This window comes from Peromyscus maniculatus, chromosome 2, assembly GCF_049852395.1.
Source record: "Peromyscus maniculatus bairdii isolate BWxNUB_F1_BW_parent chromosome 2, HU_Pman_BW_mat_3.1, whole genome shotgun sequence".
Taxonomy (NCBI): Eukaryota; Metazoa; Chordata; class Mammalia; order Rodentia; family Cricetidae; genus Peromyscus; species Peromyscus maniculatus.
In genome coordinates, this window is record NC_134853.1 from 138,615,289 (window position 1) to 138,636,582 (window position 21,294).

At 45.7% G+C, this 21,294-nt stretch overlaps 1 protein-coding gene across 6 annotated transcripts in view; it reads right to left on the reverse strand.

Moving 5' to 3' along the window:
* Nucleotides 1-20,919, reverse strand: part of Ccdc30 (coiled-coil domain containing 30) — a 98,152-nt gene extending 77,233 nt beyond the window's left edge. The window contains exons 1-4 of one of the 6 annotated variants that reach the window (XM_042271780.2): nucleotides 20,538-20,919; nucleotides 12,056-12,246; nucleotides 10,232-10,373; nucleotides 1,734-1,805 (exon numbers count right to left, since the gene is read on the reverse strand). In XM_042271780.2, the coding sequence (XP_042127714.2) occupies nucleotides 1,734-1,805; nucleotides 10,232-10,373; nucleotides 12,056-12,220 (379 nt within the window). In that variant the 5' untranslated portion in view covers nucleotides 12,221-12,246; nucleotides 20,538-20,919. Of the gene's footprint in view, nucleotides 1-1,733; nucleotides 1,806-4,070; nucleotides 4,228-10,231; nucleotides 10,374-12,055; nucleotides 12,247-20,511 lie in introns of those variants that run through there. The other 5 variants (XM_042271779.2, XM_042271781.2, XM_042271778.2 and 2 more) reach the window with 5 other exon arrangements.
* Nucleotides 20,920-21,294: the final 375 nt, after the last annotated feature.

Sequence of the window (21,294 nt, forward strand, 5' to 3'; positions counted from 1 at the left end):
CCACCGCCCTTATCTGGTCCTCAGCTATTTTATTTTTTATTTTATTTTATTATTTTATTTTTGAGACAGGGTTTCTCTGTGTAGCTTTGCTCCTTTCCTGGAACTCGCTTTGGAGACCAGGCTGGCCTCGAACTCACAGAGATTCGCCTGCCTCTGCCTCCCGAGTGCTGGGTTCAGAGGCGTGCGCTGCCGCCGCCGCCGCCGCCGCCGCCGCCGCCGCCGCCACCACCGCCACCACCGCCCAGCTCAGCTCTATTTTAATAGCTTCTCCTTTCTGCTTGGTTCAGATTTCATTCACTCTTCTTATTCTAAAATTTTAGATTGCCTTGTGCCTTACATGATTTCTGGTGTAAACATTAAGTACCATGAGGTTCCCTCAAGCCACCGATTTGGCCCCCAAGCCACCGATTTGGCCCTCCAGCCACCGATTTGGCCCTCAAGCCACAGATTTGGCAGTATTGCACAAACACTGATAATGTCCTCTTTCCATTTTCACCAATTCAAAGTATTTTTTGGTATCTCTTGTGACTTTTTCTCCGACAAGAGAGGCTCTTTGGAAGCATCCTCTTTACTTTTTAAATATTTGGGAACTTTTTCCAGTATGCTCCTGTCCTGGATTTCTAGTTTAATCCCATGTGATTGGAGAGGTGACTTGTCTGATCCTCTCTTGGCAAACATTTCACGGGTGTATGAAAAGTATGTGCTTTCTAGTGTTTTCTACAAGTACCACCCAGGACTTCTGGCTGAAGCACCTCTAAATCTTCTGCAGCCTTACTGGTTTTATGAGTTACTTGACCTATGAGTTGCCATAAGCACTTTTGAGTTCACAATCATATTCCTATATTTAGAAAGGAAGGAATAACTAATTTTGGAATTATTTAAAATGGATAAAAACACTCCATAAATCATTTTTGTTGTGACCATTGAAATATCCAAATTTTGCAATAGCTGGTAGAGTGTCAGATTAAGTCATTCAACACCATTCCAAGCCTATTGGCTTTCCCGGGGACAAAGGCGTGAGGTATTGCTGCGTGGACTGCAAGGGCCCTTGGCTTCAGTGGTCTCTGTACAGTCCAAGTTTTTTGTCCTGATGACAGGTTTTGGAATCAGATATATAAGGATTCACACCTCAGCTGTGATAGTTTTTGTAGTTAATGGATAACTCAGTTAACCTTGCTGCGATTCAGCATCCTGATCTACGAGAAGGGGATAATTCTATTCAGTACCTGACTTGTTAGGAGTTTTAAAGGTAATCACGGAAAGTTCCTGGCAGAGCAGCTGCTGCTCCATAGGCAGCGAGTGACGTAGGCAGCGAGTGACGTAGGCAGCGAGTGACGTAGGTAGCACGTGACATAGGTAGCACGTGACGTAGGCAGCACTTGACGGCAGCTGCGCCAGCAGGAGCAGCCATGGCTGCGTGAGTGGTACTTGTGATTTTCATCAGTAAAAACATTTTAAAGATTTATTATTTTCTTTCTGTGTGAGTGTCTGTGTGTCTGTACATGTGTGCGAGTGTCCACATAGGCCAGAAGAGGGTGCCAAATCCCCTGGAGCTGGAGTTACAGGTGGTTGTGAGTTGCTCAACATGGGTGCTACAACCAAACTCAGGTCCTCCGCAAGAGCCTTAAGCGTTAACCATGGAGCCTCCCACCTCCTCAGCTCCTAAATAATAGCTTACACTACACACATTGTTATTGTGTGATCTATTGTCACTACATATGCTAATGACTCACCACTTTCTTTCAGTTTTATTAGACTATTTTTCAATTTTTCAAATTCCAGTCGAGCATTCTCAAGTGCATTATCTAAAATAAAACAAAAAGAAATCATATGTACAAAAAGTAAATGAGGAGCCGGAGAGATGGCTCAGCAGTTAAGAACACTGGTTATTCCTCCAGATGACTCAGGTTCAAGTCCTACAACCCACATGGCAACTGTCTGTAAGTTCAGTCCCAGCGGATCAGACACCCTCTTCTGGCCTCCTCAGGCATAGCACATTTAGGGTGCACAGACAGACATCAGGCAAGCATTCATACACATAAACATAAATACCCCCTGTGGTGGTTTGAATAGGAATGGCCTCCAATAGACGCATGTGTTTGAGTGCTTGGCCCATAGGGAGTGGCACTATTAGGAGGTGTGGCCTTGTTGGAGTGGGTGTGGCCTTGTTGGAAGAAGTGTGTCACTGTGGAGGCCGGCTTTGAGCTCTCATATCCTCAAGCTCGGCCTAGTGTGGCAGCCTCCTTCTGCTGCCAGCAGATCAAGATGTAGAACTCTCAGCTCCTTCTCCAGCACCATGTCTGCCTATACGCTGTGATGCTTCCCCTCATGACAGATAACAGACTAAACCTCTGAACTGTAAGCCAGCCCTAATTAAATGTTTTCTTTTATAGAATTGTCATGGTCGTGGTGTCCCTTCATAGCAACAGAAATCCTAACTAAGACATTCCCCCAAAAGCAAATCAGCTAGGCATTGTGGTACACCCATCTAATCCCAGCATCAGGCAGATCTCTATTAGCTACATATAAAGACCTGTCTCAAAACAACAACAACAACAAAAAACCCAAAGAAGTAAATGACTCATATAACAATAAAATTTCATACCTTTTTTTCCTCTTTTAAAAGAGACTCATCCTCTGAGTCTCTACAGAAATGTAACCTATCTGGAAGCTTCCCTGGGTGCCCTTCTAGTGTTCCTATGAGTCCCATATTTACTCCATTGACCTCTGACCTCAAACGTTTCCTAATCATTCTCTCTCTTCTTATTCATTTATATTATTTATTTATTTAAGTATTTCAAGACAGGGTTTTTCTGTGTGCCTAACATTCCTAGCCGTCCTGGAATTTGCTTTGTAGACCAGGCTGCACTCTAACTCAGAGATCCACCTGCCTCTGCTTCCCAAGTGCTGGGATTAAAGGCATGTGCCATCACTCCGGGCTCTAACCATTCTCTTATAAGATTACATGCTGAAGGGCTTGGATCACTGAGGTTCCAAGGGCAGCTGAATGTTTAAGGCATCATAAAACAGTAGTGCCTCACTTAAGGATGGGGGAGTGTGTTCTGAGAAACTGTTGCAAGGTAATTTTATCAGTGTATAAACATCATAAGGTATACTTGAATAGTAAGGTGGCTACAGTGTTATTTGGTGATTTAATTTTATGGAACCACTGTTGGACATAGATTTCTAGCTGACCAAAATATCACTATGTGGCAAGTGAACTGTATTGAGAATTTTTCCAATATCTGCTAGAAGTGAAAATAACAAAATGCAGGAATAGTTTTTGGTACTATGATGGTCATTGTCCTCATCCCTAGGATAAAATACTGGACAAAAGTGTCTTAGGAACGATGAGTTGACGTGGGCTCAGGTTTAGGGTACAGACTGTCATGGCAGAAGTAACATACATAAAGTTACGTCATACCCAAAGCCAGGAAACAGAGAGATGAACACTACAGCTCAGCTCACTTTCTCCCCTTTCTTCTGTCCAGGACCTGGTTGCTGTTCACATTTAGGGTGTCTCTTCCTACCTCTGTGGACCTAATCTAGAGACTAGACTACAGGGAAGCTCAGAGGGTTGTCTTCTAGGTGATTCTAGGTCCTGAAAATATTAACCCTCAGGGGTACAAAGGATTACCTGAGAACAGCAGACGGGGCACTGGGGTTGATGGACGTTCAACCTGCTAGTTAGGTTGTGGCCCTTTGCTTCTTGCGGGCTCCTCACTGTGATGGGTTAGCAGGTTTCCTAAACCATTAGAATGAAGGATCTGCTAACACTAAGAGGCAAACACTGAGCTTTATAAGAGAACACTCCTAACCACACCATGAGTGCACCACACCATTGTGCACGTTTCATTATTATGGCGGCAACACTCAGTCCTTCAGGACAAATCCCACTATCACCCACCAGATTCATAAGAAACTACATTCTAATTATAGCAAGACTATTTCTGCTGCCGCCTCCAGGAGCAACCGCTCCTCTTCTCAGGCGCGTTATTATGACAAATCTACAATGCAGGTACCCACATCCCAATAAGCAAGTGAGACAAGCAACAGAGAACTAGAGCAACCTGCTCAGTGCCGAGGGAGATAAATAGCTCGGCGGGGCTGCACACCCAGGGCTGTTCTCTCTGCCCCAGAGACGGGATGGTTTCTGTGCCACTAAAACGAGTTTTCCACGGAACTCCTTTGTGGAAGAAGGGCAAGCAGAGGGACCGCAGGTGGAAAGAATGTTTGAGAAAGAGAGCAGCATGAGTAACGGAGAGAACGCAGGAGAGACGCGGGACTTCCGGGAACTGCATGGGACTTCCGGGAACTACATGGGGCTTCCGGGAACTACTGGGATCCGGAGCCGCTTGGGTTTGCAGAGCAAAGGGTCGGGGCGAGTGTGGGATGTATGCTGTAGACACACCGAAAAGCCTTGTTTGCTCCCCCAACTTGAAGTGAACCCGGGGCTTCCAAAATGTTAAAAAGTTCTGAGGTACTCCAGATATTCAGAAAACAGTTGGCTTTCATTTTAAAAACTAGGCTGTGGATGCAGTGGTGACACATATCTATAATCCCAGCACCAGGAGGTGGAGGCAGGAGGATTCTGAGTTTGAAGCTAGCTTAGCCTACACAGTGAGCCTGAGGCTACCCAAGGCTACATAGTAAGACCCTGTCTCAAAAATAAAATCTAGCTGAGTGTGATGGCACATGCCTTTAGTCCCAGCACTTGGGAGGCAGAGACTATCGAGGACTATGGGGGTCCAGGCCCTCGGTAGTCCCCTCCCAGGGTCTGGGAAGAATCTACAACCAGCTGATAATTAATCTTTGATGAGAAGAAATGAATCTATGTACACGAAACTCCTTAGTCCATATACTTTATTATTCTGTGTCAGTTATAAGCTTATATTCTGCTCTCATATTTAGGTCATCTTTAGCCTGATTTCTCTCTACACTTGTCTGCGATCCCCTCTAGGTTCTATCTTAATTCCTTCATCTAGTTCTGCCCCTTCTAGGTTCTCATCCATCTTGTTCCTTCCCATATCATTTCCTCTCCCATCTCCTCTCTCCTCTTCTCGTTCTACCTCATCTTGTTCTTCCCCATCTGGCTCTTTCTCATCTTCCATCTCATTCCTCTAGTACTCTCTTCTAGCCCTTCAATCTAGTTCTTCCCCATCTCAGTTTGTTCCTCTCAAGTTCTTACCCATCTAGTTCTTCCATTCTCTTTTCTCTTCTCTGTCCTCTCGTGCCCTGGGAGTCCTGGTATATATACACTTACAAGCAGTATTCCCTTAGCAGTGCAAAACCAGGCTTTCAGGGTCAAATGGAGGGGTGATAAGAATCACATAAGGAGGCAATAACCATTAATTACCATTTGCAACTCCAAAGGGAAGTGACCAATGGGGAAATGGATTAACTAAAGGCTAAATTCAGGTAATATCTAAGAAGAGGGCTCTTATGTGCTCAACTATAATCTTAGAAAGTGTTAAGAATCTATAAGTTGCTAGGTCAATGGGAGAAAATAAAACTGTCTTCTTTTTTTCCTGTGGTTCCTATCTGTTCAAGCTATCTGCTGTTTTTCTGCAGGGTGGGGGAAAGTGTGCTCAGTCGCTAGACAACCTGTATACAGCTAGATGCCTCTGGTGATAGTTTTTTTTTTTTTTTTTTGGTTTTTCGAGACAGAGTTTCTCTGTGTAGCTTTGCGCCTTTCCTGGAACTCACTTGGTAGCCCAGGCTGGCCTCGAACTCACAAAGATCCGCCTGCCTCTGCCTCCCGAGTGCTGGGATTAAAGGCGTGCGCCACCAACGCCCGGCGCCTCTGGTGATAGTTAAAGGGAGATCTGGAACTGGAGGTAAGGTTTGGGAAAGGAGGAAGTAAGGCTTAACTGGCACATCCGCCAGGCCTTCTCAAACAGGTAGTCTGGATGCTTAAGTCTGTTCTTAGAGAGTACAGAGGTATCTCTGATAAGGTACTTTCCTCCAACTGGGGATGGACCTGGCCGGATGCTGCTAATGATGATAATTACAGGGAGGCTTGAACTGGGGTTCTGGCTGAGCATAGCTGTCAGCACAGAAGGTTATCTAAATATTCCTAGAAGTGGTTAGGTAAGGAGTTAGAGGTCTATAAAGTTAGTAAGACTGTAAGAAAGGAGGGTCCGAGCTAAATTGTATAAAGCTATTACTTAACGTCCACCTGACCTAGGTGGTGTCTCCTTGTGGAATTTACCTTAAATCAGGAGACTTGCATGTGGACTGTTATTACTGCTAGTCCTTGAAAGTAGCCAAGGGAGATATCTGATTCCAGAGAAAGCCTTTCCTGAGGCTGTTCTCCAAATACATACAGGAATGTGTATGTCCAGAGAGTGATCAGTCCACACTGTTAGCCCTTCTTAGGGAAAAGTCAACTGGGAAATCTATGAAGGCACACATGATTTTCATAACAGAATACAGCTGATATATAACAAGCCAAGTAACACCAAAAACTCCTTGGGATTTGGCTTCCTCTGGAGGAATTCCCTGATTCCTCCAGGTAGTGACTTTGCCATAACCAGCTGAGTTCTTATATTCCTGTGGCCCGCAGCAAGAGACAGGTGGATTTCTGTGAGTTTGAGGCCAGCTTGGTCTACAGAGTGAGTTCCAGGACAGGTTCCAAAAGCTACAGAGAAACCCTGTCTCAAAAAAAAAAAAAAAAAAACCAAAAATAAATAAATAAAATCTACTTTTAGAATGACACAGCCAAATATAGTTTTCCCAATTTAAAAATTAACGGAGACAACCAGTTCCTTAAGCTTGGCTGGTCAGACTGCTTTTCCTGCCTTGTTTGTGAATAACTTGACAACTCTGGCTTTTCATTAGTCTTAAATGAGTCACAATCCTAGGATTGGTTGGAAATTTTCTCTTTTGAGAGAAGGCTTTGCTACACAGCCCAGAGTGGAATTCATTCTGTTAACACTGGCCTTGCATTTACAACACGCCTGCCTCAGCCTCTCAAATGCTGATACAAGCATGCACCACCATGCCAGGCAGGCTTTGTTACATTTTTAAGACCTTTCTACTGAATTCACACTTGTATTTTCTAAGTCCATTTCTTAAGTTATTACTCTAGATATGGTGGGTCTTTTGTTGTTGTTGTATTTTGTTTCTGTGTGTTTGTTTATTTTGACAGGGGCTCTCTATTATATAGTTCTGGCTGTCTTGGAACTTGCTCTGTAGACCAGGCTGGCATCAACCTCACAGAGATTCTCCTGCCTCTACCTCCTGATTGCTGGGATTCAAGGTGTGCGCCACCATGCCCAACTAGAGCCTAGGCATACAGGTGTTTTGTTTGCGGGGGAGGGAGTGTGACAATAATTTATTTAATCTTTTACCAAAATTAGTAGCAACAAAAGAATAAAAAGGTAAATTGAACTGTATCAAATGAAAATCTTTTGCCCATCCAAGGACACTATCAACAGAGTGAAGATCTGTGAAAAGTGCTGGAGAATATTACTGGTGTCACACAAAGAGACAGATGTGAACAAGGCAAAAGGCTGCACAATGATCCACAGGGGTGAGCACACTCTGGCAGGAGGCCCTTAGTGTTCACCCTGAGGCAGGGTGGTGGGGGTGTTCCACTCTACAATCTCACTATCTGATTCGATAGGCTCGTTCATAATGGTGCAGGTGGAGGGTGTGACTATCAATCTCAGGAATGCCTGGCATTCGGGGGTTGGATAAATAGGCATGGTTTCACAAGGTGAGGGAGGTTTATGGAATAGCAGGTTTTGGTAGACTGGCCACGTTTGCTAGAAAAGGCTGCTCACAATTCAGAGGAGGAAGTATTTGAAAATCACCCGTCTCATAAGAGGTTAATATCCAGAATGTTTACACTAGAAATTCCACAGTTAAAAAACACAGAAATCCCATGTCTATAATCCCGGCACTTCAGGAGGCAGAGGTAGGTAGATTTCTGAGTTCGAGGCCATCCTGAACTACAGAGTGAGTTCCAGGACAGCCCAGGCTGAGAAACCCTGTCTCAATCCTCAACCTCCTTCCCTGCTCCTGTGCACTTAAAAGAGAGAGAGAGAGAGAGAGAGAGAGAGAGAGAGAGAGAGAGAGAGAGAGAGAGAGAGAGAGAGAGAATCCCACTGTTAAAAAGCAGCGATGGCTGGCTGAGTGTGGCTGTGCTCACGCCTTTGATCCCAGAATTCAAGAGGCAGAGGCAGGTGGATCCTTAAATTCAAGGACAGCCTGGTTTACACAGCAAATTCCGGGCCAGCCAGAGTTGCATGATGAGACCTGGTCTCAAAAAACAAATAAATAGGGGGCTGGAGAGATAATAGGGGGCTGGAGAGATGGCCCATTGCTTAAGAGAACTGGTTGCTCTTCTAGAGGACTTGGGTTTGATTCTCAGCCACATGGTGGCTCATGACTGTCTGTTAATGCCAGTTCTAGGGCATTTGATGTCCTCTTCTGGCCTCCACAGGCACATGATATATAGAAATATGTGCATGCAAAATACCCATACACATAAAATAATAAAATAAATAAAATTGAAAAAAAACAATAAAACTAGTTACAAAAAGCATTGAATAGACATTTTTCATTATGTATGTGGCTTGTAAACACATAAAATATACTTTATACTGGTCATAGGGAAGTAGAAATCAAAATTCTATGCGCGTTATGGTTGCTATTACAAAAAAAACCAACAACCTGAAAAACAGCAGGGGTTAGCTTATATTGCAGTATAATGGAATGAAGCAGTTATACCTGTTTCATGGCTGAATCTCAAAAGCGTGTTAAGTGAAAGAAAACAGATGCGCAAACTCATGTATGATTCCATTTATATGAAATGTCCAGAAAAGGCAACTCTAGAGACAGAAAGTAGGTAAGTGCTCTCCTAAACTGGATTTGATAAATAGAGTTCCCATTTGGCAAAACCAAAAGCAAGCCTAAATATTTATAGCCTAAACAGGATAGCCTCAGGAAGACCTGGATCAATATCTACCAGTCCCTTCTGTCTCTTCAAAAGGGCTTTTTATAGGAATGCCAAGGGGTGGAGCAAAAGACCTCCCCCCAGCACATGACTGTATTTTGACACACAGTCTCTGGTCCAGAAACTGCGTTCTTATCCAGATTAGAAATGCGTAAATACCCGCAAGAGAAGTGCAAGAATGTTCATGGCATCAGAACTCATGGCAGCCCCCGCTAGAAACAGCACAAAGCCCATCGACAGTGGAATGGATCAGTGTGGCATCAGTGGAATTATTATAAAGGCCGCTACAGGAAATAATGTGAGCGGGCCTGAGACTAAGCAAGAGAACAAACGGAAAGAATGGATATTGCACACGAGATGGCTGAGAGGAAAGAGGCCCCTGACCCAAGCCTGACCACCTGAGTTCAATGGTGGTGGCGACCCACACGGAAGAAGGAAAGAACCAATTCCTTCAAGCTGTTCTTTGACTTCCACATGTGTGCCTTAGCATGCCGCCTACATTTGCAAGCATATACAAAATAAAAATTTTAATGTAATTTTAAAGTTTTTTTATTTTTTGAGATAAGGTCTCTCTACATAGCCCTGGCTGTCTTGGAACTCACTAAGTAGACCAGGCTGGCCTCAAATCCACCTGCTTCTGCTGGGATTAAAGGTGTGCACCATCATACTCATTCTAAAGTTTTTTATTTTTTAAAAACAATCGGGGGGGGGTGTTGGAAAGATGGCTCAGTGGTTAAGAGCTCTGGCTGCTCTTGCAGAGGACCCAAGTTCAATTCCTAACACCCACACGGCAGCTCACTACTGTTGTCTGTATACAACTCAGATTCCAGGAAATCAGATATCCTCTTCTGGCCTCTGCTATCACCAGGCATGCACACAGTACACAGACATACGTGCAGGCAAACCACTCATACACATAACATAAAAACAAAATAAAATTTTAAATGAACGATACTGCATGTGGTCAGAACTCAGAAACAGTATTCAAAGTAGGGTGGCGGTTATTTTTGGTGAGGAAGGAGGACCCAGAGTTAGGGTGAAGGAACAAATGGGTCTTCTGGGTGCTGGAACTCCTAGTGGTGAGTGACACACAGTTCTGGGTTGTGCCTTTGGGGCGGGCCTGCCAAGCCTGTGTTTCCTGAAGACTTGGGGACACAGTAGCAATAAGTCTTTACACGTTCACCTTTGAGTTCTTCTCCCCTTGGAATATCCCCCCCAGATCACCCCAGTAATCCATGGCTACAATGGTTGTCTGAAGCCACGGCTCACCTAACTTTCTCTGTTCGTTCTTCTTCTCTTGTGGCTCCTCTGCTGTCCTCTGGATCTCCTCCAGGGACGCCCCCAGCCTCTGTGCTATGCATTCCACTTCCCTCAAGAGGCAGTTCTGAGGCTCTGTGTCTTCATTCTGACACTGAAATGAAACAGCGTTAGTGATAAGCTAACAGCCACTGTGCTCTGAAGACACGTGGCTCCCGTCCATGCTTCAAGAACAGTAGAGGAAAGCAGCAAACAGCATTTCCACCCGTGTGCATGTCGTTGATTAGGTTGAACCAAACAAAATTACGGGTAATTGAGGGTTTTGTACTTGTAAAAAACAATTCCACACGGTCCAAACCAACACACTGACAGACTATGTTTACATCATCACAAAACCCAATGTAAACACATGTATCATTTGACAAGAGGGACGGCACCACTAACGTGAATGGTGCCCTAAATAGTCTTCGTTTTTACTTGCTTCGTTAATTCCCAAGTATGTATATTCTTTTTAAAAAGAGTTACTTTAACACGGTCAATAAGACAGCCTACAGGATGGGAAAAGACCTTCACCAACCCCACATCTGACAGAAGACTGATCTCCAAAGTATATAAAGAACTCAAGAAACTAGACATCAAAATACTGGACAGTCTAATTAAAAAATGGGCTAAAGAGCTAAACAGAGAATTCTCAAAAGAAGAATCTCAAATGGCTGAAAGACATTTAAGGCAATGCTCAATATCCTTAGTCATCAGAGAAATGCAAATCAAAACGACTCTGAGATACCACTTTACACCCGTCAGAATGGCTATGATCAAAAACACCAATGACAGTCTATAGAGTTTAGTCTATAGAGACTGCTGCCCGGTCTCCTGATGGTTCTGATGTTCTTTTTGCAAAGGCTGACAGATTTTTCTCAGATTTCACCTTAACAAAATCAAGAAACAGAAGTTGGTTCCTGCCTGCAGTGGGGGAGCAGACATGGGCAGACCTTCAGTACACACATTAAAGCCAGGCCTGGCAGTGGGGGAACAGGCATGGGCAGATCCCTGAAGCACGCTGACTAGTCAGCCTACCCAAACCCAGTGAGCTCCAGGTTCAGTGATGGACCCTGCCTCAAAAGGTGGAGAGAATAGGGAAGACCTTAATATGCACACAGTACACACACACACACACACACACACACACACACACACACACACACACGATGCCTACTTTTAAAAGTAGTTGTAATGAGTTTTCTTCCTATTAGTGGGGTACAAAAGTTTCAGTTTATTCTGCTCTTCATCAACACACTTGCTTACTGTTATGATGTAAATGTAAAATGCCCTCTGCCCCCACTCCCCAGCTAGTGGGGCTGTGGACCCTTTGGGGCATGGCCAATAGTGGGTGGACACAGCCGGTCAGGTCTAGTTCTTTGCTTCCTGACCCTCCAGGATATGGACGCTGCTGCCCCCCTCTCCTCCGCTGCAGGTGGCACTGCCCTAGTGAGCCTTCCTGAAGCCGGGAGACAGAATAAACCTCTCTTCCTTTAGTTACTTCCGTAAGGTGTGTAACACGGTGATAGGGAAAGTAATAATGCGCACACACTAACACCCTCATGACCGCTCTGCCGTAGCTGAGTTCATGTCAGATTAACAGGTGACCCAATTGAGCCTCGTGAAGTCCGCTTGTTCAAACACCTACAGCTGGCAGAGGGAGGCCATCCCAATGCAAAGCCTTCTTCCGAAGCATGTAAATTGGCTTCCTGATATTTTAGTCAGTTGGAATAGATGAATGAATGCTGCCCCAGTGAGCCTGCATCTCACACAGTTATCTAGTTAATTCTAGAATACCTGGGGAAATTCTTTCTGGAGGCTACCGCTGGGGTGTCTTCGAGACTCCAGTATGGAGTCCATGAGTTCTGGGGCTGCTGCTAGTGTCCTCCTCTCTCCCAGCGAGCACTCGGTCTGTTTACTGCAGCTGCTCAGAGCTAGTCTAGACAAGCCTTCTTGACACATTTCTTTGGGTTCCCTTATTTGGGCTTCTGTTGGGAAGAAATAACAGAAAACTGTTAAAAAGAACTGTAGGTAAATAACTATTTTTTTTTAAATAAAACACCAATGAAGTTCTTAATTAGAGTTTAATAATTAATAAAAATAACACTCACATTGTCCTCTTCTCCCCGTCTTCCCAGGGTGTTTGAAAGCTCTCAGAAACAACAACATAAGGATGGGACATGGTGGCACACACCCAATCCCAGCACTTGAGAAGTGGAGGCAGGAGAATTATGAGTTTGAGGCCAGGCTGTGCCACATAGTGAGACCTTGTTCTAAAACAGAAAGAAAAGGGGCCGAGAGATAGCTCAATGGCTGAGGCACATACTTCTCATCCAGAGGACTCGAGTTCTGGTCCCAGCACCCACACATGGCTGCTCACAACCATCTGTAACTTCTTCAGGAGACCTGATGCCCTATTCTGTCCTTTACTGGGACTCACACACGTGTGGTTGGCACACACATGTGTGTACACACACACATATAAACACACACACACACACACACAAAGTAAAAATAAAACCTTTGAAGAGAAAGAAAGGAAAGAAGGGGTAGAAAGGGAAGGAGGGATGAAAAGGATGAAGGGGAGGGGAAAGGAGGGAGGAAAGAAAGAGGAAGAAGGAAGAAGGGAGGAAGGAAGAAAGGAAGAAAGGAAGGAAAGAGGAAGAAGGAGGAAGAAGGAGGAAGGAAGGAAGGAAGGAAGGAAGGAAGGAAGGAAGGAAGGAAGGAAGGAAGGAAGGAAGGAGGAAGGAAGGCTGGGTAGGTGGTCTACAGTCCCCCCTGATCAGTGTCTCACAGAAACAGTAAAAACAGTGGGAAGCGGCTCTCAGTGTGTAGATAAACCCGTTGCCACCACAGTTTTTAATTTTTCACCAATTAAAGAGTAAGAGCACCTTTTAAGGTTTCCTAGGGACTTGGGTCTGAGCTAAGTCCCAGCTGTGCTGTTTCCTGAGCACAGGTGTACTCCAGATGTGGTGCTTTCCATCTTACTGAATTCAAGTGAGGCAGAAATACTACCGTTCCTCCCTAAGACATGAAGACTGAGGCACCAAGCAGCCAAATGACTTGCCCAAGGTCACTCAACAGATCCTGACACGGGCACTTCTCCAAGAGGACTGTCCCGTACTCTGGCTTCCCAGTCCTCCAGCAAACCCCAAAGATCTAGTCCTCTGTCCTACTCCAGCCTCCCGTGGTAATTCCCTGGGCTCTGTCATTACCAGTGAGAGTAGCCGCTCTCGGGTCTGTTTCTGGCATCCTGTTCTTAATCATCCCTCCAGGATACTTCTAGAAGCTCAGTTTCAACCATAGTAGAAACTCTAACTCATGAGCCTCAGACCCTTCCAAAGTCCCTTATCCTCTCCAGTTCTCATTTACTCGGAGTCAGAGTCTCACTATGTAGCCCGGGCTGGCCTCAAACTCCTGATCCTCCTGCCTCAGCCTCCCCAGTGCTGGGATTACAGGTGTGTGAACCACATCTGGCTCATTTACTTTCTCACACAGCGTAGAGCCAGGCCCGAGGTCATAATCCACGCACTGGGAATGCGATCCTCCCTGCCTTTCTTTGCTTCCACGTTAGCTCTGAGCAAAGCCCTGGTTCACTTCACCGCAACTCCTGGTCTCCTGCGCCTCGCTCCAGCAGGGCTGAGAACACAGCATGGCCAGCGCGGCTTGGAGTCTAGGTCTGCTCATCCCCAGTGAAGCCTTACTGCAGCCCGGCTGTCGTCCCGTGTCCCTGCAGGTCTGTTCTCACGCTGTGGAACTAGACTACTGTTTGACACCCTCTCTCCTCAAGCCCCCATCACCTCCGCTTTCCACTCTCGTCACCCTGCTTCTTGCTCTGCAAAGAACTTCCACACTTACCAAACCCACCAACTCCTGCTTTCTTTCCCCTAGAGAAAAAGAATGAGCTGTCCTTATTCCCAAGGCAAAGCACTTCCTCTGTTCACATGGACACTGGATCCCATTCTGTGTGTGTGTGTGGGGAACAGAGGGAGAGGGGGAGAGAGAGAGAGAGAGAGAGAGAGAGAGAGAGAGAGAGAGAGAGAGAGAGAGAGAGAGAGAGAGACTCTCTATGTAGCCTTGGCTAGCGTGGAATCACTCCCAGACCAGGCTGGCCTCGAACTCACAGAGATCTGCCTGCCTCTGCCTCCTGAGTGCTGGGATGAGAGGCGTGCAGCACCATTCCTGACCTCCAATGTTAGCCGTCAATGCACTGGTTTAATGGAAGACGCTGAACCAACCCCAGGCGTCTTTACAATTGTGTGTCATTCGCCTCCTTTTGTTGTGCTTCCCCGAAATTCCTTTCACACTCATACTGCGTCCCCAGCCTCCCTACGCTGCTGCTCTAGGATAAAAGCACAAGAGGGGTCCTAGCGCAGCCAGGGGCGAGTGTGCATCTGCACTATCACACATCACATACACAATGATAATAAATGGGATTTTAAAAATTAAAAATACATGATTTTATATCAGTCCAGTGCTGGTTTACAATTTAATATGTTTAAATCTCAAAAAAAAAAAAGCCTTAACAATATTATAAAGCTCAAAGAAGTCTTGGGTCCTCCTACAAAACACTTATAAGTGAAAGGAGGCTGCTGGAAGCTACCGTTTCCTAATTCTCTATTTTCAAGGAATTATTTTACTTACAGGATGTGCCTTATAGTGTGGACTTCAGTATCATTCAGCTTGCTTTAAAAGTTCTCTTTTTTGGGAAGGAACAACACTGAGGACTGAACTCTTGGCCTTGCTCTACGATGAGCCCAGCCCCAGCCCCTAATAGGACTGTTTGACCTAATCCTTCTACTACTGTTAATTCTTCTTACTTTGAAAATAATAATCCCCCCTGTTGGGGATCTCTCCTGGAGCTGCCCTCTCCAAACCCTGCCCCTGAGAAGCCCCCCCCCCCCATGTAGTGGCTCCACCTCCGGAGGGCATTTAAGGTCCAGCCCAAGACTCTCGCCAGTAGTTTTCCCTCATGGCTTCCCTTCCCCTGGACCCCCCAGGAATGCTCAGATCAAACCTGGATTTGCTAATTGGGCCTGATCTGATTGATTACATTGGTGGCATTATTCACTACTGGGGAATTGAAACTTCTCACGCCCCCAACAAAGATTTTAAGAAGAAATCATACTGTATATCATCTTACACCACGACAATGGATCAAATATTTGCTGCTTTAGGGGCTGGAGAGCTCAGAAGCTAGAGGCACAGATGGCTCTTGCAGAGGATGTGGGCTCAGTTCCCAGCACCCGCATGGCAGCTCACAATGTGGTGGTTTGAATAAGAATGAACCTCCCCCCACCCCCAGCTTAGTCATCAGGAAGTGATTTGACTTGAGAAGGATTAGGAGATATGGTCCTGTTGGAGCAGGTGTGGCCTTCTCCGGGGATGTGCGTCACTGGGGGCGGGCTTTGAGGTCTCAGGTGCTCAAGGCCGGCTCAGTGTCACTCTCTCTTCCTGTTGCCTGCTGATTAGATGTAGAACTCTCAGCTACCTCTTCAGCACCATGCTTCCTGCCATGATGATGGACTAAACCTCTGAAATTGTAACCCAGCCCCAGTTAAATATTGTCCTTTATGAGAGTTGCTGTGGTTATGGTATCTCTTGACAGCAACAGAAACCCTAAGAGGAGACATTCTGCACTGCTTCCAGGAAGTGCTCTTTAAGGGCTGGAATTCCTCCTCCTTGCTCCTTCCTATTTCTTCTTGCTAGAATTCAAATACAGTAGCTGAAACCTGAGTAGCCATTCTGATGCCATCAAATGGAAACCACATGCTATGGAGAAAAAAATAACCCAAAAGAAGAAACCTGGACCTCTTACGGCTCCAAGATGCAGCCTACAAAGTATGGGCCATTTTCTTTTTAAATATATTTGCATGTGTATATGTGTGAGTGCAGGCACATGCATTCCACACACGTGTAAGGTGATCAGAGGACAATTTCAGGGAGTCAGTTATCTCTTTCCACTGTGCTGAGGCAGGGTCTCTCTTGTTTTCACTGTTCTGCATACTTTGGGCCTGTTGGTCTGTGGGCTTCTGTCTCTACTTCCCATCTCACCACAATAGTGCTGGAATTACAGATGCAAGCCATTAGCATTCAGACCCACCCCTTGGGGACCTGGCCAATATGCAGGCAATACCTTGGCCTGCTCAGGATCGACTACGTCATGCGCTCAATGTGGTCTCTCTGCGCATGTGCGCTGTCCCCTTATTAAATATGGGGCCCCGCCCACCTTCTCTCTCTTCTGGCTTCTCAGTCCCCTTGCCCATACTCTTTCCCTGTCTCTCTCTATCTCCCCCTCCCTCTCTCTTACCTTCTCTCTCTTTCCACGAGGCTGCTGTGCGCTCCCTTTCCCTCTCTCCTCACCACTAATAAAACTCTCCTAGTGAGAGCTGTCTGCATGGTGTGTCCCGCTGTGGGGCACCTTGACTCCACCTCTCCAAGGCCTCTCTCCCTCCATTTTACAAAAGCCATGGCACCCAGATTTTCTGTGGGTTCTGCAGATCACACCTGCTAAGCCATCTAACAGCCCATCTTCTGTTTCACATCAGTTGTTTTCCCCGAGGATTCCTACATGAGAGGCGAGCACTCTGTTGCAGATCTATACTCCCCACCCATGCAAGCAATTATTGCCTTGCACTTCCTGTCACTCACAGCCAGTTAGTTCCTCTACCTCAAGAACGTTATTGAAAGGATAAGCTATAAAGCCAGCAGGTGTGGCAGTCCACACCTGTAATTCCTTAGATGGTAGAAACAGAAAAGCAGGAACTCAAGCTCCACTGACCCCGAGTTCTAATCACCCTGCTTCTACCTTCTAAGTGCTCAGGGACAGCCTGGCTCATGAGAATCTTAGCCCCCTTCTTTTTCCCCTCTTGGACCGGGATGCAGCATGTGGCCGTGACTAGCATGGAACTCCCTGTGTAGCCCAGGCTGGCCTTGAATTTACAGAGTTCTACCTGCCTGTCTCTTGTGCTGAGATTAAAGCCACCACGCCTGGCTTCCTGATGCATTTATGTCTGGGTTTCTCTGTGAATCCTTCTCTCAGCAGGGCATTCTTGGCTGCTGCTCATCAGCAAGGCTGCAAGCCCCAAGCCTACACATCATTTCAGGAGAGGTCAATGCTTCGTTTCTCTCAGTTCAAACTTTTGAGAACTTTGGTTAATTACTCAATGAACTGGGCCCTCCTCCACGAGTACAGTTCTCATTCAGTGAGTTGTAGGTGGAAATGGGCTGGAAGCGAGAGTACAGATATGATCCCTTCGGTCTAACGTTCAAGAGAGGACGGGTGGAGGACGCAAGCTCTGACAGACAGGACACGGTGGAAGGGCAATACAAAGTGGGTGGACTCAGATCCATGCATGTCCAATTGTCAACAGAACAACTCAGCTTGGATAATCCATCTCCCCTCTGTCTTCTGTAGTCCATAGTCATAATCACCAATGCCACAGTGATACAGCCTGGGTGTCATCCTCACCTCCTCCCCATCCCCCTTATCATCGCACAGACTCCGATTCTGCGGCTTCTAGCCCTCTTCTCACTTCCTGATTCATCTTCTCCATGCTTGCTGGCTTCGCATAGGCACTCATGATGTGCACAGCAGCGTTTGCAACTTGACTTGCTGCCGCCATGCTGGCTCCCATCCAATCTGCACTCTGTACAGCCCCCAGCAGGCTCATTCTGAACGCACCTCACTTGCTGTTTCATGTTTGCATGGCTTTCAGGAAAAGCCCAAACCCCTTGGCTTGGCACCCGAGATTCTCTCCAGCCTGGTTCCTGCCTGCCTCTCTCACGCCATCTTCTGATCCTCTTCAGCATTGGGCTTTCATGCCACCTGGCCACTGCTCCCACCTAGGTGCTTACAGTTAGTTCCTTGACTGCACATCCAGGTCCCTCTACCAGGGATGGTGTGAGGACATTCCCAAACAGTATTTTCTCCCCAAGTGAACTCAGATTTGGTGGTTGAGAAATCTTAAAATTCCAATACAGCAGATCTTGAGTTAATAAAAACATGTCCTTTAGCCGGGCGGTGGTGGCGCACGCCTTTAATCCCAGCACTCGGGAGGCAGAGCCAGGTGGATCTCTGTGAGTTCGAGGCCAGCCTGGGCTACCAAGTGAGTCCCAGAAAAGGCGCAAAGCTACACAGAGAAACCCTGTCTCGAAAAACAAAAAAACAAAAACAAAAACAAAAACAAAAAAAAAAACATGTCCTTTGAATTATAAATTCTCTGATATTTAAACTGTACCTAAACTTGCCCCCATTTAACAAAGTAAATGAGTATAGTCTTCTCTTCAAAGTAGATACCCGAAGTAATGGTCATTCAGCATCTTAAGCAAGTATATCCGAGAGGTTTTCAGTCCTCTAAAACCTCCCACATATAAAGGATGAGGTGGTAAGCCACAGAAAGTGTCAGTAAACAGACAGTAATAACGAATTTTTAATGGAGAGAGGGCAAACAGCATAGGTTTGTTCTTTATTCTCTCCTAGCAGGCACTCTAACTACAACAGAGGGACCAGAGCCTCACTTTTTCGCTCTGAGTAAATGAATGGTCTGGGAACATGTGGTCTTTATGTGACTGCTAATGAACAAACAAATACCACAGCCACCAACTGGAACAGCCAATCATTTGACTTGAAAACCTAACCGTCCTTTCTTCTATAGAAATATAATAGAAAATGCATACCCTTGAACCCAAGAATGATTTATAGTTGTTTCAATTCCTAATAAAATACACTGTTTAAAAAGTTGAAAACAATGCAGCAATGTGAGAAATGCTTAACACATACATTAAGAGAAAGATAAAGAAAAATGTACACCATCAATATGTAAAATGCACACATGTGAACTAGGACTGAGGTAGGATATAAAAAGCCACCATTGGTGACGTTAGGATGGTTTTTTTTGGTCCTGGCACCATTCACATGGGACCATTCTTTGTTCTGAGAGATGCTCTGCAGTAGATGTACCACAGCAGCCCTGGCCTCTGCTGACTAGGGGCCAGTAGCACACACCCAGCTGTGACTCCAGGCCTTGCAAATGCCTCACCCCACTCCCTGGTTTAGAACTGTTCAGGGAGAAGAGGGAAAAAGCTGTACCTTAGCCCTGTTATATATACTGCTTGTTCAACACATACCGGAGGAGGAGGCATCTTGTAAAAGAACCTAGTGGCCACTGTGTGTTTCCCAAGGAATTCTACTTAGTTTTATTTGATGTGAAAAATTAGAACACCTGAAGAACTTTTTCCCTTTCTAATTTAGTACAGACAACTGAAGTTTTCAGCATTTGTAAATCAGACCTGCTTCAACTGGTCTAAGAAATCAAAATATTGCTATAACCCCCAAAGTATCTATTTAAAATGTAAACTTACTGGTCTTCAAACATAGGTCTACATTTAAACCTGAATACCAAAAAAGTAATTAGTAAGAGCCAATGAGCAATGCATATTATGAAGTTATGAGTTAAATCATACTTTCCAGGCTAAAAGAAATTTTCACTGGATCTAAATTATCCCCATTTTGTACTAAGAACTGTATTCATCTTTTTGGGGGGTGGGCATTGGGCCTGCTTCTTTGCCAAAAAATATGTATCTTAAGTTGCTCTTGCTTGGTTCTCTTCACCAAAATTATTTTCTAATTTAGAAACTTAAAGAAAAGAAGACACACGAACAATTTCAAGGATCCCCACTCTAGCAAATCCCACCTTCTCTGGGTATTGGATGTCCATTGGCCTAAAAGTCAAAATTCTGTTATGCGAACCATTTTTGAACGACATTATTACAAGTATAAGCACATTACCCAAATTTATGTCTAACATAGTACTTAACAAGAAACAACTTTCGTATATGGGATGCGTGTGTGTACGGCTGACAAGTCCAAATCTGATATTTAATTACTTTCTATTTTCAAAACACAATAGGTTTGCAACAGTCTAATGTATGCATTTGCAACGTTTACTTTTCCCATTTCAAGTTCACCCAGGACAGAGAGCTTGCAACAGTGCGGAGAAACGGAAAATCTTCACAGTGACTGCAGGGCTGGAGAAAGAGAAATGTGCAGTCATGTAAAGCCCTGTGGTAGGGAAACGGAAGTAGATGGCCAATAGATGACAGAGTGGTGAGGTCACAGGGACATTCAACAGTGCACAGCGTGGACAGGGAAGGGTGGAGATGGTTATGGGATGAACAGGATAAGGGAACCGGTGCTCGGATGGTGAGAGAAGCGGATGGAGTTGAAGGCTGAAAGGCAGAAGGCAACTGACTTGATGACCTCGGATGCTGCGGTTACCAAAGGCCTGCAGAGCTTCATCTGGATGCAAGGCTGCGCGTGACGAAGCTGGTCCCACAGTTCTTTCCCTCAGCCCACGAGCAGGGAACAGCGGTGTTTCCGGGGCCTTTGCGACTACGGAGACCTTCAGGGACAGTCACCTCCTGATGTCAACTAGAGAGAAGCACGACTCTCCAGGACGAAACGCGACCCAGCCGGGCACACCAAAGCTCGCCAGCCTTGCGAAGGAGCTAATCGGGAAGCCGGAAAGATCCAGAATATGCACTCCGGGAAGAGCAGTCCGTCTTCGACCTGAAGTGCACTTAGGGCTGTAGACGGGGATTGCCCTAAGAGCGCACAGAATAGCTGGGGTCGCTCAGCTACAGCCAACCAGTGTTGTCATGGCAACCACGCTCAGCGGGGGACGCACAAGCACGCATCCGGCCGGAGCCATGGAGACTGCGCACGCTGTCGGGACTAGAGGCCGTCTTTCCTGTGGTGACTGTTGTTACAACGCACACCATTGGCCTCCAGGATCTACGATCTACACCATTGGCTCTGGTGGCAGCTGTAACCATAGCAACAGTGTGCCGCGTCTATATAACTAACTTGACACAGGGTTCTAGTCCTGTTTCCTATACTCCTTGTATTTATTTTTCTGTAAGTGATTTCAAAAATTGGGCGTGAGGGTTAACGCCTGTTAATTCCAGCATAATAGGGTGAAGTAGAATTGAATTTGGAGCCAGCTTGTGTTACATAGTAAAGTCCATTGTAGCCT